The sequence below is a fragment of the Labrus bergylta genome, chromosome 11, assembly GCF_963930695.1.
Source record: "Labrus bergylta chromosome 11, fLabBer1.1, whole genome shotgun sequence".
Lineage (NCBI taxonomy): Eukaryota > Metazoa > Chordata > Actinopteri > Labriformes > Labridae > Labrus > Labrus bergylta.
The window spans coordinates 17128546-17145055 of record NC_089205.1 but is presented as its reverse complement, the minus strand read 5'-3'; the positions used below and the strand labels follow the sequence as shown (position 1 = coordinate 17145055).

The window sequence follows — 16510 nt, the reverse complement described above, 5'->3', positions numbered from 1 at the left end:
TGTTAGACATGTATTCAGTCTGAATGCTCAATAAAAGTAGCAGAACTTCATCCAACAGAGACACACGGGTTCTTTTGTTTACTCCTTTAGCTTGGCTATAAGACTAATGAAAGACTTAAGATAACACTGAAGAAATGTTGTTTATGAGATAGTGTGAAGGAGAGATGTTTATATTGCCTTGTTACCTACCGGACATCATTAATCAAGCCAAGGGTGTTGAAGTTGTGAGTGTGCAGTTCAGTATGTGTCATTGTGGGTGTGTATCTAGCCAGGGCTGTGTTTGCCTCTGCTGTAACTTCATGGGATATGTCACCATTGGTCCCGTTTTAAGAGTGTTTATTAAAGCTCAAGTACAAAATGTATTTTAGCTTCTATCGTTGCGTCTCAGAAACAGATCTCTGTGCTCACAGCTGCGAGAACACTCTGTCCCCTTTTAAATTCCTCTCTGTACAAGGGATTATGTGAATGTAGGGGGTGTTTCCTTTTGCCAATCAAGCCTGATGAGCTCACTGATTACAGTTGCATTGTTGTTAATGCTCCGTAATTCTGCAGGTGGCCATCAAGATCATCGATAAGACCCAGCTGGATGCTGTCAACCTGGAGAAGATCTACAGGGAGGTTCAGATCATGAAAATGCTCGACCACCCCCACATCATCAAGCTCTACCAGGTGAGCCTCAGCACCTGTTATGTACAGTACTGTCATTTTATGTATTTTTAGTGCATAGCATGCAAGATGTGGACAAAAACGATAACCTCCTTTTCAGATGCAGCTTTTCACATGTGCTTTCCTTTAGTGAAATAAGGACTAAACATTTTTAGGGCCAGACCACCGACCTTGGAGCGCGGACCCTATTTGAATGCAATTAATTATTATTCGTTCTCACTTTCAGCCAAAGGAAACGCAATTTTTGGGGCCCGAATACTCACCAAATTTGGCATGGCATCAGTGGCAAAAGGAGATTATTGATATGGATTTTGTTGGTGGGCTTTATTTATTTCTGTTTTTGATGCTGTGGTTTTACTTTTCTTTGACCCTTTGAATCTTGACTGCCTGCAGTCTGTCACTGTGAGCATTACCACCATAATGTTGTAATCCAGTTATACATACATAACATTGGAATGCTGTATGAACAAATGTACACTGTTGATAAGTGATTAGCACCGTTGCTTCACAGCAAGAAGAGCCTGGCTTTGAATTCTGGGTGGGGCGGGGCCTTTCTGGGTTTTCCGAACAGATGCCTGGTCTCTACTAGGTGCTCTGGATTTACCCACTATCTAAAACATGTTTGTTCAGTTAATTCTCCTGTTATAGCCTCAAGGCACTGCCTTAGACTTACCGAGTGCTGCGACTTTACTTCTAAAAACATGCAGGGGGTTAAATGCAGAGAATGAATTTCCCCATCCCCAACAATAAGGAATAACTAAACTGTGACCACACTGCCACATATTTGTGAATATTTGTAAAATCTGTTACAGCCAGTTAAACACACCACAACAGAGTTCAGACTTGCTCTAATAATAGGTGTAATGCAGGTTAAACAGAAAAAAATAGATTTTCTAAGTGAAGCTGAATCCAAAGCGAAGTCAGGAACCAATAAGTTGTGCTTTGGGAGCATTAAAGCAAAAGTAAACAGTAAATTGTCCAAGCAAGATCATGAACGGCTTACACAGGAAGAGACTTCCATCCAGCAGGATGCCTCTCACTCACCAGACTCCAAACAACCCAACCCACATTATATTTCATTTGTTAATTCCTTTAAGAGCGAACCACAGCATAAGATCATTTCCATACAGGTGAAGCCCTATCAGAATAAGGATTATTAACTCACACCATCTGACATCTGAATCTCCCCCCAAAAAATGTGACCCTCTCCCACTCATTGAGTTCTTTATCCGACCTTGACCCCGTGACACCAAACAACTCCCAAAAGACTCCACTAACACCTGAATGCAGAATAAGACGCGACGACCCAGAGGTTACCTCTGTCTTCTTGCCCTCCTTACCACCTCTGACAGGGTTTACTCCGAGTGCTTTGGTTTCCCCTTCAATCAAACATTAGACACTCTAAATTGTTTTAAACCAATCAATCAATAAATAAATCAATAAATCAATTTGTACATCAATAAATGCGATGCTCAAGTTTATTGTGTTGACCCTGTCCTACATGTATCAGTAACTGTCACTGACTGAGACTCTTTTTTGTGAAAATATACTAGCAGCCATCTAATCAAGTGAGAGGTTCAGCATGGGGTTGGGAAGTTTTTAAAGGGGAAATATATTGTGACAGACCGTGTTGTGTTAAAAATCCACCCTGTAATTAACGGGCAGCCAATGGAGGGAGGAAAGGATTGGGGTAATGTGGGACCTGCGGTTTGTCTGGCCATTGAGGACTGACTAAGGCAAGTTAGGGGGTTAGGGTATAGTTCAAACGTGAAAAGACAAAGGCATGAAAAAGCTTCTCTAGATGAAGGAAAGACCGGGTTGATTTAATTTTACTAATGTTTCTTAGGTGGCAGTAGCAGGATTTAAATTAGATTATTGATATGCGGAATGACGTTAAGCTGTGATTCAAATGTAATACCTAGAGTTCTACCTGTAATATAATATTTCCTAACCGCAAAATATTAATTAGTGGCCATGAATTACTTATTTGAAGCCACAAAATAATAATTTGTCGGCGTTGCGTCATAGTGCAAACGCATAGATTTTAAACTCCGCTGCCAGCGCTTACAAGCTGTCATGTCCCATATCGATTAATAACTGTCAATTGACAAATACATTTATATTAATAAACTGATCAGTGAATTGTTGTCCGATTTTAAAAGACTGGACAAAAGATCCAACTAAACGGCCCGAAGTTTCGTTCCCAGATGTCTTTTGCTACCTGGTTGAATCAGATAAGCCGGGAGAGACCATATCACATTTGATTAGAGATATGATGAATTACACCTGACATAATATACTTCTACTTTGTACTTCTTAACTTCAGTCTCAAGACAAAAGTTAAGAAGATTTCATATTCCTGAAAAAAGTTCACATTTACTTTCTTAACTTTCTTCTTAAGTTTTTAAAACTTTAAATGATATACTTGAAATCAAAGTTCTTCAATTTCGTCCTAATTTTCTTCTTAACTTTAGGATCACACTACACTTGTCCTAAAATTGTTAAGAGTAGAAAGATAAGCCTCTAAATTCATTCATCTAAACACATTTTAGACAATCGATTTGGATTTTCAGTTTTGCTAAACTTGTCATAACATTTATTGTTCATTTCAGCCACTTGTGTTTTTGGTGTAAGTTAAATGTCTCTAGTACTGCTGAAAATAAGCTAGCACATTTGACAGTTAATTTTAATCTAATTTGACTTTACCCAAAGAAACTAACTAATGTTAAAATGTTTTCCTTTACTCAAAGTTATTTATTTAAGTAAATCATAAATGTGGTTGTCTAAAAACAAATCCCCATTTGTTTTCTACAGCAATAATGTTGACAAACATGCTTATTATAATATATTGAAATAACATTTCAGTCCTTTAGACTATACACTCAATGTATAGGAATAGGCCTATTATATAGGGATATATGCCTGCCTGCAGCATCTGAGAAGTTCATAAGCAAGAAAATAAAGAAGTTATTAAGAAAACAATCAGGAATTACACTGAAGAACATTCTTAAGAATCTTTATAACTCTTTTCTTAAGAGCTCTTAAGTTTTATCTTAAGAAAATGTTTGTGAATCCGGCCCCTGAGTGTCTACAGACCCACAAAATGTGAAATAAACCCATCCAGGCCTTTCTTTGTGGTCTGCATAGGTCTTACAACACAAAGAGAAATGCTCCGTTTCAAATCTGCTCTCAGTGGCCCTCTTTTGTTTGACAATGTATTACATGACAGAGATCTGGCTTCAGTTATTTATTTCCCCAACAGCACTTGTACTCAGCAAGGAGTCTGGAGCCAGAAATCCTGAACACATCAGGTGCTGTACTTTATATAATACAGTAGTTCATGTATTATCTCCGCTGTATTGAATTGATTGTAGTGATTATTACCAGCTCAGAGGGACTTTCACTGCTAAGCAGCTTCAGTAATGTGATGCAAGTGTTATAGTTTTAGCGAGATCTGAAACTTAGTATGAAGATGCTGTTGAACCTTTTTCATAAAATAATCATTTTTGATAATTTATTCAATCATGACAAATTCTGATTTAAGTTACAATTTTCCTTATTTATTCTGGTAGAATCATTTTGTAGCTGCTTAGGGTTAGGCTCAGATCTGGAAAGATGTGGCTTTGTGTGATAAATGGTTGTACTGTTAGAAAAAACTGCTTTATTTCTTAAAGAAGGCAACATAAATGTAGTGTAAGTACGTATCATCGCATAGCAAGGGGACAGCAAAAATCTGACAGTAACATCACATAGATGTTAGTTTGTGTGTGCGGTAAAACTATCTTAATTTATAAAAACAAAAGCCAGAAACAAACTGTGTTTTTGTATAAATAGAGGTATAAAATGTGTCAAAAAGGACACTTTACTGCTTGACAGACGTTTATTTAAGAAATCTGCAAAGGTGAATAACACACATGAAGCTAGTTAGCATGTAGCTGCTGGATTCCTTCACAGCAACAAACAACAGAACATCCATCATAAACTGAAAATAGAGCTCCCTCATAGTGGATCATTTATTTTGTCAACCTCAGGTGTAACTAATAACATTAAAAATACCTGCATTTCAGTCCACTGTACCAGTGCCAGAGTCCTGCTCTTATGCAACATGCTGCTTTACTGGCTTGCCTGAATGAGACCAATCAATCATTAATATCATTTATTACACCTTTGCTTTTCCTGCTGTGAAAAGTCAAATTGTGTTCAATGAAGGTGTTTTTCCCAGATTAGAAGCATCAATGTCTCGCTATGCTCTTGTTTGAATTGAACCGTACTGAATGAATACCTATAAATGGACTTACTTCATTAATTCATCCAGAACCATGAAACAGATAGGACATTATCTGTTTGTTACACAACCATCAAAGCAAAAGCAACAAATACTGGCTTCCACTTCCTAAATCTGTGAATCGGTCAGTGTAACAGATGGAAAATTGATCACAAACAATAAGTGTGGGATTTCTAGTGTGAATGTCTGGCTCACTGTGTCTGATTCATCCTCCCCTCTCCATCTGACTCTCTCCTCCGCATTTATTTCTATTCATCTCCCGAGTGTCGACTGCTTCTAAATCAGTTCTCCTCCTCCTACACAACCCAGTACCAAGTGAGGACTGAGGGTTTTTAAGTACCATTCAGATATACTCGGCAAATACCGACCGTCCACCTCCGTTCTTTTACACTGATGCCATTTTTAAACCATTCATGTATTTTGTTTTTCATGACTTTTTGGGATGTCAGACACAGCCATGTGGACCGTTGTGTAATGTTTTGGTCATTTGTATCTTTTCTTGTTCCCTGTTCTAATCCTATTTTGTTGCAGGAGACTATTTATATGGATTATCTTTTGACATTGCTATTGAAAAGTGTATTTCTGTGTACTTATTATCCCACTTTTCTCTTCCCGCCGTTCCCCCGTCCTCTCCCTCTTTCAGGTGATGGAGACGAAGAACATGCTTTACTTAGTCACCGAGTATGCCAAGAATGGGGAGATCTTTGGTGAGTGCTTTTTAAAACTCAATCTGACTTCAGTATCTTAAAAAAAAAAAAAAAAATGTCCCGCCCAATTTTATTCAGGTCCTCCCCCTATCAGTTTCACACAAAAATCTGTGCTGTTGCGTCAGCAGTAGATTTGACAAACAAGGAAGTATCAAAGTCTTGTTGAGTTTGCGTTGCTCTCACACTTGTGCCGGCCTCAATCTCAAAGTTCAGAGGATTGATGAAAATCTGAGAACAATGTCCTGATGTGGCCTTTGTCATGTGTTGCACTTGCCTCACTAAATGTGCTGACTTTGTGCTCTTGGCGTATTAAATGATGTCACACACGGCTTGTAAAGGCAGCAGAGAGGCAGCTTCAAAGAGTAAAAGGTCCTTTTATGACCGTTAGTGTTTCAGAATTACTTGTTGCTCAGTGTTTTACCACTCAAATGTTCAGATTGTTCAAGATATATAGATACCATCTGACAATCTGGTGAAAACAACTTAAATAATCCACTTTTGACTGAGCATTATGAGGCCCTTCTGAATAACGCCTGCTTTACTTTCTTTCTGCTTTAAACATTAACTCTTAGGATGTTACTTGAAGGGCTTTAGAAAGTAGAAATGTAAAGCGAGGATGATTGTTCAAGTGTCTGTTTGACACATACATTCATCATTCAGTGTTCAGGAGTTCAGTTTACTTTTACTTTGCTGTACAAACAGCATTATAGCCCAAAACCAAAGTGGATCATGTGCTATGAGAGGTCAATAAACTGTTACTTGCTTATTCAGTTGAAATTTCCCCAAATTAAAAAAAACAGTGGATACTGTTAGATACACAAAAACACTGGAATTAACAAAATAAAAAATAAATGAGAACAAACAAGAAACACTTTAAACAGAGTAATCTATCAGCTGATTCTTATTGTGTGAAAAAAAGAGGTCATGGACATTATTAAGAATGATAATAAATAAGAGACACATTTTTTTTAATCAAGGTGTTAAGATAACAGAAAATCTTAATTCAAAATCTCTGTGTCTTGTATAGCTTAAATGTGTCTTTGACAGGTCTCTTTATCACAGGGGACAGCAGCATTTTGGAAGCTAAAATAGGGGAATATTTAGCATTCGGCTATGAAAATGATTGAATTTAAATAAAGTCTTTCAACAATTGTTCAAAAAAGTGTCCTGAAATTACAATGTAAAGGTGAAAACGGAGTTTAAGAGATCTTCAAAGCTGCATAATTGGATTTCACAACGATTTTTAAATTACTGAGGGGACCAGATGTTGTCGTTTTCACTCATTACGCAACAAGTGGCTTAAGCAGAGCACAAAAAAACCCTGCTAGCTGAAAAAGAACGATTCCTCTGCTATAGACCAACATTTCCAGTCAGTCATTGACGAGGATTTTGTGAGACACAGGTGACCAAGAAGGAAGTAAGCTCATGTGTTTCCATGTGAAAGGTTTGGTAATGAAGGTTTTACAAGGTCTGAGGCACAAATAAAGGCCTGTGCTGGAAAGGACAGACAAGTCAGAACACAACAAGAGTTGTAGAAGATAAGAAATTATCTTTGCCTGCCATAGCATCACATACGCTCTATCACCACTACACACACACACACACAGCATATAGACTATTTGTACAATTCTGACTGAACGAGGATCTCAATTCCTTACAATGAATATGAGCCTAAAGATAGAGGAAACATGTTTTGTATTTGTAGAAGGATTATAAACGTTCAGATCAGAAATCGCAGAATGACTTCATCAAAAGCGAAGCAGAAAAAAAAGTCATGCTGGTTCTAAAAATCCTACATCTTACTCTAAAATATTTCAAGAATTTATAACACAGGTAGTCCACATCAAACATGTCCACACTTGTAAGTGGACCATGGTCCACATAGATTGTCGGCCTCACCTATTAGAAAGTCTGAGAATGTTTGCACTTAGCCTAGTTTCAGACACTGTAGCTGAGAGGATTACTTAAGCTGTAGGCCCCGGTAAACTTATTAGTCGCGTCTTGTGTGTGTGTGTGTGTGTGTGAGTGTGAGTGTACTGTGTGTGTGTGTGCGTGTGTGTGTGTGTCTTTGTAATTCTGAGGCCAGTGTTCCACTTGTGATGTTGACTCAGCAGCACACACTCCTGCTCCTGTGACCTAGTGAGAGCTGGGAAGCCGGCAAACCGAAATGAAAGAGGAAAGAGCACCATTGAAAATGTGAATGAAGAACATATTTTATAGTTGCTGCAGCTAATTGTAGCTACATCAAGCAGAAGTTGATGTTAGCCGAATTTAAGATATATTGTGACAGGGATGCTATAGTCTCCTCACTGTACCTTATACTCTTATGGGGGTAGTTGGATTTTGTGGATAATGTGTTTTTTTACTAAGTTTAATTATGAGAATTTGGGTAGATCTAATTGGCTGACTATGAAGCTACTTTCAAGGAGAATGTAGCTTAGTTTAACCTATAATAAAAACTGGAGAAAGGGGAAACAGCTATCCTCTCTTAACTATTGTTTTTTGTACTTTGTGAAGATTTTACGAGCCTGTTATGATACAAACATGTTTCCTCTTTAGCTGCACAGATGTTGGTTGGCCAGTCATTTGAAACTTTATTTGAACAAAGCTCTGCTTGCAGTCATCTTCTTCCAGTGTCTTTGCTTAGCAGAGTTACGTAGCTGTAGCTTTAAAGTTATGAGGGCTTTACTCATCTTTTCATCTAACTCTCACCAAGAAAGCGAGGGAGTGTGTCTTCCAAAATGTCATTTTGTCTTTTAAGTAACAATCGTGATTTAGCCTCATTTTACCGTAAATCCATAGATGTTCTCATGGATCATGTCAGGCTATTATAAAACCATTGTGTCCTGATTCCTCCGACCCTTCTGCCCTGATTGCACAATGTAATATAGTTATGTAAGACGTTTATATGTCATCATCGGCTGCAGCAGTAGCAGCTTTGACTCAGCCTGGTTGACACTGACTGCAAGCTGCAAGATTATATTCAATCTTTACACAATCAAACAAATTAGTCCTGTTTCCGAAATATGCTTTCTGGAGATGGATCAAGTCTCAGACAAAATGATAAGCTGCCAAGTCACATTTCCAACCTCCTCCTCGTTTATCACTCTCCAGAGAGTTTCCCTGCGCTTTTTCTGACATGATGAATGTCTCCGGTCCGCTCGTGGCCATAGGTTACACAGAGAGGAAGATGTGATGTTGTTGTGGATGCTCAGCAGCAGCCCACCCCGCTACAGCGCGTCAATAAGACAATGGATGAGACTCCAATTTTTCTCTCTTCAAACCAAACAGTAAATGGTTTTGTGGAGGAGCAGGAGGGGTTAGTGTATATGTGTGCGTGTGTCTGGAGCCATAAAGACAAAGAGTCGGAGCCGCGTTTGGCACAAGAAGGCGGAGAATGATGGGTTCATTATCGCAAAAAAAAAAAAAAGGGGTGGGTGGGCACAGTAATGGGCACAGCAGAGGCATCCATGCCAGCTTGTTGGTGTGCCTTTTGTGTCTGTCAGTCAACCTGCTGCTCCACAGACTGCCTAAAAACGGCAGTATGGATCAAACCTGGAAATTGGGTCAGACACAAATAAGCCGAGTTTCAGAGAGCAGAGACGGGAGGAGAGAGGAGTCAGTAGAGAATGGAGGCAAAAGCAGAGGACATCCATTTGAGTTTGGAAGGTGGTGGGGAAATGTAGGGCATGCATATTTAAGACATCACTGCTGGAGAGAGGGGAGTATAATAGCTGGCAGTGAGTAGAATCACTCATGCAGATTTCTACATTCTGACGGGAGGAAAGGGAGTGAGACCAGGAGACTGTTGACTTCAAAGAAAAACTCTGGCTGATGTCTGTGACACATTCTTTGATACTAGCTGGACATTTTTATATCTCCATAAACCGTCCTTCTTATTTATCACATGATACATGGCCCATGATGACAAAAATGTCATGATACAAAGATTCTGTGATAATTGATGTATTGATGGACAATCATATAATGATAAAGATACGTCACAATATCGACTAAACTGAAGAATATGAAATGCCCCTAAAAAGGTTAATGTGCATGATTAATGTGTCTAGTCACTAAAATGTGTTGTTAGTTTCACCTCTTATCATGCCGAATCCTTTAACTTCTCTTCATCCCTGTCCAACATTATCCCAATCTCATCCTCTACTTTTATCTACCCGTCTTCTTCTTTGGCAGATGAATTACCCTCATTCATGTAATAAGCGCCACCTTGAGGAGTCTTTAAGGGGGTACACGATGAGTCAAATCCACAAGAAATCTGTTGAGTGTTGCTGTTTTTTTAAAATTAAAATATCGATATTTGGCACAAGCGATTTGAAAGTTGAATCAGGACCATGATAAATTGCTGTTTGGATATTTTGTCCCTTCTCTAACTTGTAAAGCTTTAAAGCAACATTCTACAACTACTTTAATTCAAAGTTTTAGTACCAGGGCTTTCTGACAGACGATCCAAAGACAAACTTCTCCTGTGACCTGTCGTAGACCTGCATTATCAGTAGTAGCATGATGGCAAAGGCCGAGGAGGACACGAGTGATCGAGCAGGAGGTCTGACAAGAGTGAATCTTAGATGTGCTTTAAAGTCCAAGCATTCAATCACTTTCCCTGAAATGTTGCATTTTCCCTTAGATCACTGTCATATTACCCAATAATATACAAATGTCTCCCTAGTTAGCAGATCCCAGGTGACTTAAGATATCAAACCTTTAATCTAAATGTTTCCATATGCTGTATTCTTTCCCACAGGCAAAAAGTATAAACAATGACGTTTGCTCCCAAACAAAGATATCTGTCATTGCTGTTCCGTCGGCTAACAGAACTGAGGTGGCTACTCGATTGGGTGCACCTAACATCACCCATCTATACCCAAAATAGATTTGACAGCCAGAGGCCTACGAACTTGTGTTCAGTAACCTTACTTGACATTGCATGTGCTTGCAGAGCAGACAGATACTATCATTGTCCAAACAAATAACATACATGCACAAACAAAAACAGTCTGTTATGTAATTTTGTAATGTGTGACATCATATCTACTCCACATGGGTTAAGACTGGTATGTTGCACTCTTGTATTGTAGTTAACTTATGTAGCACTTGCATAAATGTTTGCTATTTTTTAGCCGTTGCATTTTGAAAAGATAACCACTTCTAACTGAATCTCATTTCATAAAGTTGGTATCTGAAAGTGCAGTCAGTTCACTGACAGGCAGCTTCTTTTAAAGGATCCTACTGCTGAAGGGAAATTACAAGACGAGAAATGCTATTGCAGAATAAACATGACATCGTTGAGCTCTGGTGATTTGTGCTCATCTCCTTTCGGTGTCTGCAGACATCTGGAAACGGCCAAGTGTTTTGTGTAACAAAGCAAAGTATAGCAAATGTATGATGTAATGTATGATGCAGCATTCTGAAGAGTCTGAATCAGCACAGAATCACTCTTACTGTTTATAACATAAACTTATCTGAAGGGGAAACAGAGTGAATGCATTCTAAAAATGTTTAATCACGCTTTGCGATTTAATCCCCTTTTTATTTTGCATTTCTTAACCCCTGTTTCCAACAGCAAAAATCTGTTGCTTTCAATTTTTATCAAACATTATAACTTTACAACTCTAACCCAAAACCTTTTCCGGTAAGCTGGGAGCTTTGTTTTTTAGTATCTCATGTAAAATAAGTGAACTGTAACGACCAGTAGTCGTAGCTGATCTTGGTGACTTTGGTGTAAGGACGTCACTCGGCTCCATCTGGCTCTGCTCCAGATTAAAACCTCGAGGTGGCAGTATTGAATGAGCACCAACATCTATCAACACCCGCAGACATGTAACTTTAATGTGGCTGCTTTATTTAAGTGGTTTGTATATCAGTTACTGATGTGGTAACAGAGTGTGTGTTTGCCCCATGTCCTCTGCACACACACACACAGATGCACACGCACTCCCCATGCCCACCCCACACCGTTATCTGGAGTCAAGCCCGAGGTCTCGCCAACAGGCCGGTTTGTACCTGTGATGTTTGTCCCCTCCAAACCCGAGCAGCTGTTAAGAGACTTAGCTCGTTGGCCAGCTCTCAGCAGAAGTAGAACATGGTGCTTGTTGAGCTGTTCCCTATTACCCCTATGATTCATTCTGCTTTCCCAGAATGCAACTCTGTATGCCTCACTGTGCTGTAGTCCTGGCTCTCACCAACGTTGTATCAGTGGATTACTCATCCTTCCACTGGGGCAATGTACCGCATTGTGTGTATTTGTGTGTGTGTGTGTGTGTGTGTGTGTGTCTGCACACTGTTGCTTTTCAATTGCTAAATGCTGAAGCACTAGCAACACAGCGCGGCTGTTCGTACAGAATTAAGATTAGCTTCAGTATTCAGCATTTGGTTTGTTGTGCATCTCAGTGTTTAAAGTTTAGAAACAGTTCAGTGGGATTCCTGAAAGAAGAAGTTGATTTCTCATGGTCTTCACTTGGCAGAAACTCTGAGAAAAGTTTTCACAACTCAATAATCTGTGACTATTTTAATCCAAAATACCATAAATACCAGTTCTTCCTCCTTAGAGGTGAGTCACTGCTAGAACTCTTCTAAAAATAATATATTGTTGAAAATAAACTCAGTTGCAGACCTGGAGTTCTTATAATAAACTCAAGACTCAACCTGAAGCTGTATGGCTATAGATGACTAACTGCATGTTCAGGAGTATTCAAATGCATAAAAGTGGGATTAGGGTGTTTTACCTGATGGGCTTTTGGGTCAAAGTATCACAGCGACATTTGTCTGTTTGTTTTTTCTGTAAACTTTAATCAAATTTGTTAAACTTGTTTCAGCAGAGACGAGACAGAATCCTGTTTAGGCCAAGTATAAATTACTGCTCAATTGGTGCACTACAAGCAGCACATGTGAAATGCTTAACCTTTCAACAAAGCTTGCTACAGATAGGCTACAGAGGCAGTGAGTCCTGTCATTATGCTTTTTATGCATACTTAAATCAAAAGGTGTACTTCTAATCACACAATTAAGACCCACACCATCACTACAATGACTTTTTAAATTAAGAAGTGAATGACACACAATTCATTCCTTACAAGAAAGTTGTTGGAGTGTGTGGTGTTGGTTTTATACTCGCGTCATCTCACTCAGTAAACAGTTGCAACAAGCTCTTGGGTTGAAGCATTCTGACGCCTCATGAGAAGACCACATGAGCTGTTACTTGCTGTTACGTTAGAGTCTGCTTCTTCTCACAGGTGCATACTGGAACCTCCTCGACACATTCCCCTCCCCGGTGTGTTTTTTGATTAGCAACTTTGCATGAAAGCTGCCCTGGTCACTGAAGAGCCTCCTCTATGGAATTTACCAGCTACTGTCTAATCAGGTTTTCCCACTCGGTCAGATGTTAGCTATTTATCGAACACACTGGAGCAGCACCATCTCCTTCAGGCGTACTAGTGCAACTTATGTCCTTAAGTCATTTTAATTGTATCATCTATGTTCAGACAAACAGCCGGCCCTACAGTACGTTCATTCTGTGTTGAAACGGGCTACAGAGTTGTTAAGATGAGGTGTTTACTGCATGATGTATGTATCTGGCCTCAGGACGTACATTGCTTTACTTTACAAATCTCAGGTTTAGTTGATGGAAAAACATTTTTTGATGTTAATGGCCTGTGAAATTGGCTTAGTGTAACTTGTCTTTGCTCCATAACAGATGCTTAGTTTTGAATTCTGTCAGTTTTGTTACACGTTATTTGTTACAAATGCTAAGACCAGATATAATTCTATTTGTTTTAACTTAAATAGCGAACTCAGCTTGGATTCCGTTTCTGCTTTGTGAATAACAAAAAAATGCTTCATCATGGAATCAACCTTGTTGGTCTTCTGTTAATTTCGTTCCTGGTAATTTGCACATTCTGTTTGCTCACAAACAGAGTTCTGTTGCATGTGTTTGTTGTGGTTGTCAAGCTTTGTCGTCAGGTTTGGTCGCTGGTCTGTATCCATGCCAGCTGGAAGTAAAGCCATCACAGAGAGTGTCCTATCTTGTTTGCCACAGAGTGTGAATTGAAGAGTTTGCGAGCTATCTGGACAGGGAGGTGTGAAGAGGAACCCTGCCGACAGCAGCTAACGCCACTCTCCAAAGTTCACAGGGATGGAATAAAATAAAAAAAATCAGGGAACGTGTAAAACGTGTCGGGTTGACTTTGAAAAATTTAACACTGAGTGTGAAGAATTAGAAAAACAGTACGGTCATTTTGAGAGCAGACAATGAGGAAAAGGTCAGTGATCTGGATGCTTGAAGAAAGAGAACAGTGAATTTATGACTTTGGTCTCTGAGACAACGTCAACATTCGGGGGTCTTTGTAAACAACAAGCCAGCCTGTCTTACCGAGTAAGGGGATAAATCAGACAAACTGAGACATGTTTTGCTATATTCGGAAATAACTCAGTTTGATTGCTATCATTGGTATCATGATTTCTCCCACAATGACTGTCAATTATGTTTGTGTGTCTCTCTTTGTGGGCACAGCAATCTCTCTCTCCCCCCCCCCCCCCCCACCCAACCCAACCCCATACTAATGTGAACATTTTGGATTAGAAGACTACTTCTGCGAAATCTCCTCCTCTGGTTTCCACTTCTGGCAACACACTGCATTCTCTGATCTCTGCTGTAAACTGTGTCAAACACTAACACTCCGAGTTATAACATCATACACTGATATACAAAGCATGCTGTAATGTAGAGCAGCTGTAAACTACTATTGGCATTGGGCCTGCGCCTCATCAAAAGTAAATTATCCTTTAAACACAACCACCGACACCCAGAGAAGTGAAAATGCTGCACGGATGCTTTCTTTTCAACAGCACAACGCAGTACCTGGTACAGTGTCTCAAAGCCCTGTGGGGTCCTGTTATATAACTCGTAAAATATATTCTGCATGTACTTCTAACTTTACACATGGCCTGTCTGACTTTCTCTCTTTCTCTCTCTGGGTGCAGATTACCTCGCGAAGCACGGCCGCCTCAGCGAGCTCGAGGCCAGGAGGAAGTTCTGGCAAATCCTGTCTGCAGTGGAGTATTGTCACAACCGCAACATCGTCCACAGGGACTTGAAGGCAGAGAATTTGCTGCTGGACGGCCACATGAACATCAAGATTGCAGGTAACTAGTGCAGAAGGACCCATAAATTCATTTATGGATAGGAAATACAGGATGTCCGACAGAAATGTTTAGCTTTGATGCATGACCTGCCATGATCACAGCACTGTAGGACATCATAAATGAATTAAATACCTGCTCAGGCTGAGGTTGCTTGTAAGATAGCTTTTAGCTTGAAAATGCCCCCATATGTTTCTTTCGTCTCAGCAAGAAACCAAATGCTTTTGCCATTTGTTTAAAACTCTTCCCAGTGACCTGGCTTTAGTTTTTGTAAGACGCAAACATTAGTGATGGAGAGCGAAAAAGAGGAAGAAACCCTGAGGCAGAGATTTGAGACAAAGCTGGAGGTCTGTAGAACAAGCTTCAAAGTGACGTTATTAAGCAACTGGCATTTAGAGCTAGCTTGTGAGAATGTCAGCCTACCGCTGTTCCTCTGAGTGAAGGAAAATGGGAGGGGAAAGGTTTAATTGGAGGAGGAGGAGAGGAGGTGATGATATAGATTGGCTACTTTACAGAGTGGCATATGAGAGGGAAAGGGAAGAACGATAAGGAGCAGGGTGGTGAAAGAGACATGTGTATCTCAGGCTTTATTCAGAGCTGATACTAAAATCAGTCTAAGGTGTGCTGATAACATGGGGGCGGCTAAAAATACAGGTGTGAAAGGAGACCAGACACACTGAATTACGTGTGCACTAGTGAAAAGGGCCTCTTGTCCTCAAAGGTCTGCAGATATTAAGATCGGTAGCCATTTGCAGTTCTGAAACAAATTTCCACCGTCACGTCATTCTTTGTACTAACACATTCTACCGGCACAACATGTAATATCAATGGGAGCTTCACATAAAGCAAACTCAGACATACACCCACATACTGTCACTTCATTGAAACTGTTCTTATGACATGTGCTGCTGACCTCTTGGCCAGGTCACCCTTGTGAAAGAGATCCTGATCTCAATGGGTTCTTTATCCGGTTAAAGGTTAAATAAATAAAATACAGAAGACCCCCCCTCCCCCTTGTTACTACCTTCAATGACAGATCAGGGGCAGACCACCTTTGCCACCATTCAGCCCCCATACGTTACACATTACAGGTGAGGTGTAACAGGTGCGCAAGTATCCCACCTTGAACTGGTAATATGTAAGTGTTTACTCCTCAGACTAATTCGGCTTCATCTGAAAAACACGATGACCTTCAAGTCTGGTCAGTGTTCAATGTTTTTAATTTGTGCTGGAAAGTAAAATTACGTAAGGACAAATTAGACCAAACTATTCAATAAAAGACAGAGGATGCAGTGTTTCACCTACATCATCCTGTCCACTGTTTCTCTGAAGGGTCCTAGATGATTACCCTTATTTGTTATTACCCCCCCAGCAGTAATTTTCACAAACATGTCTGACTCACAGCCGTTAGTCCGCACAGCAGATTAGATTTGAAGAAGCAGGAAAACAATGAACAGAACATTACCTGTCTTGTGATTAGAGGGGAACATCAGCAGCAAAGTACATGTTGTACTTTTCTTACCCACAGCACGGTCTGACAGGTTTGTTAACAGGTGCAGGAGTCTAGAAAAGTAGACATTCTGACTGTGGATGTGAAACACAGAGGGTACTTTTTTTAACTTATATTTTCTTGAAGCATTACATTGCATCCATTTACCCATGACGAAAGAGAGGGGAGTATTCCTTTATTTTT

General features: G+C 39.8%; 1 protein-coding gene across 2 annotated transcripts in view; it reads left to right on the top strand.

The window, feature by feature from the left end:
• Nucleotides 1-16510, top strand: part of sik2b (salt-inducible kinase 2b) — a 42017-nt gene that overhangs the window by 3286 nt on the left and 22221 nt on the right. For both annotated transcript variants that reach the window (XM_020654259.3, XM_065960731.1), the window contains exons 2-4: nt 553-669; nt 5595-5658; nt 14659-14820. In XM_020654259.3, coding sequence (XP_020509915.1) covers nt 553-669; nt 5595-5658; nt 14659-14820 — 343 coding nt within the window. The remainder of the gene's footprint in view (nt 1-552; nt 670-5594; nt 5659-14658; nt 14821-16510) is intronic.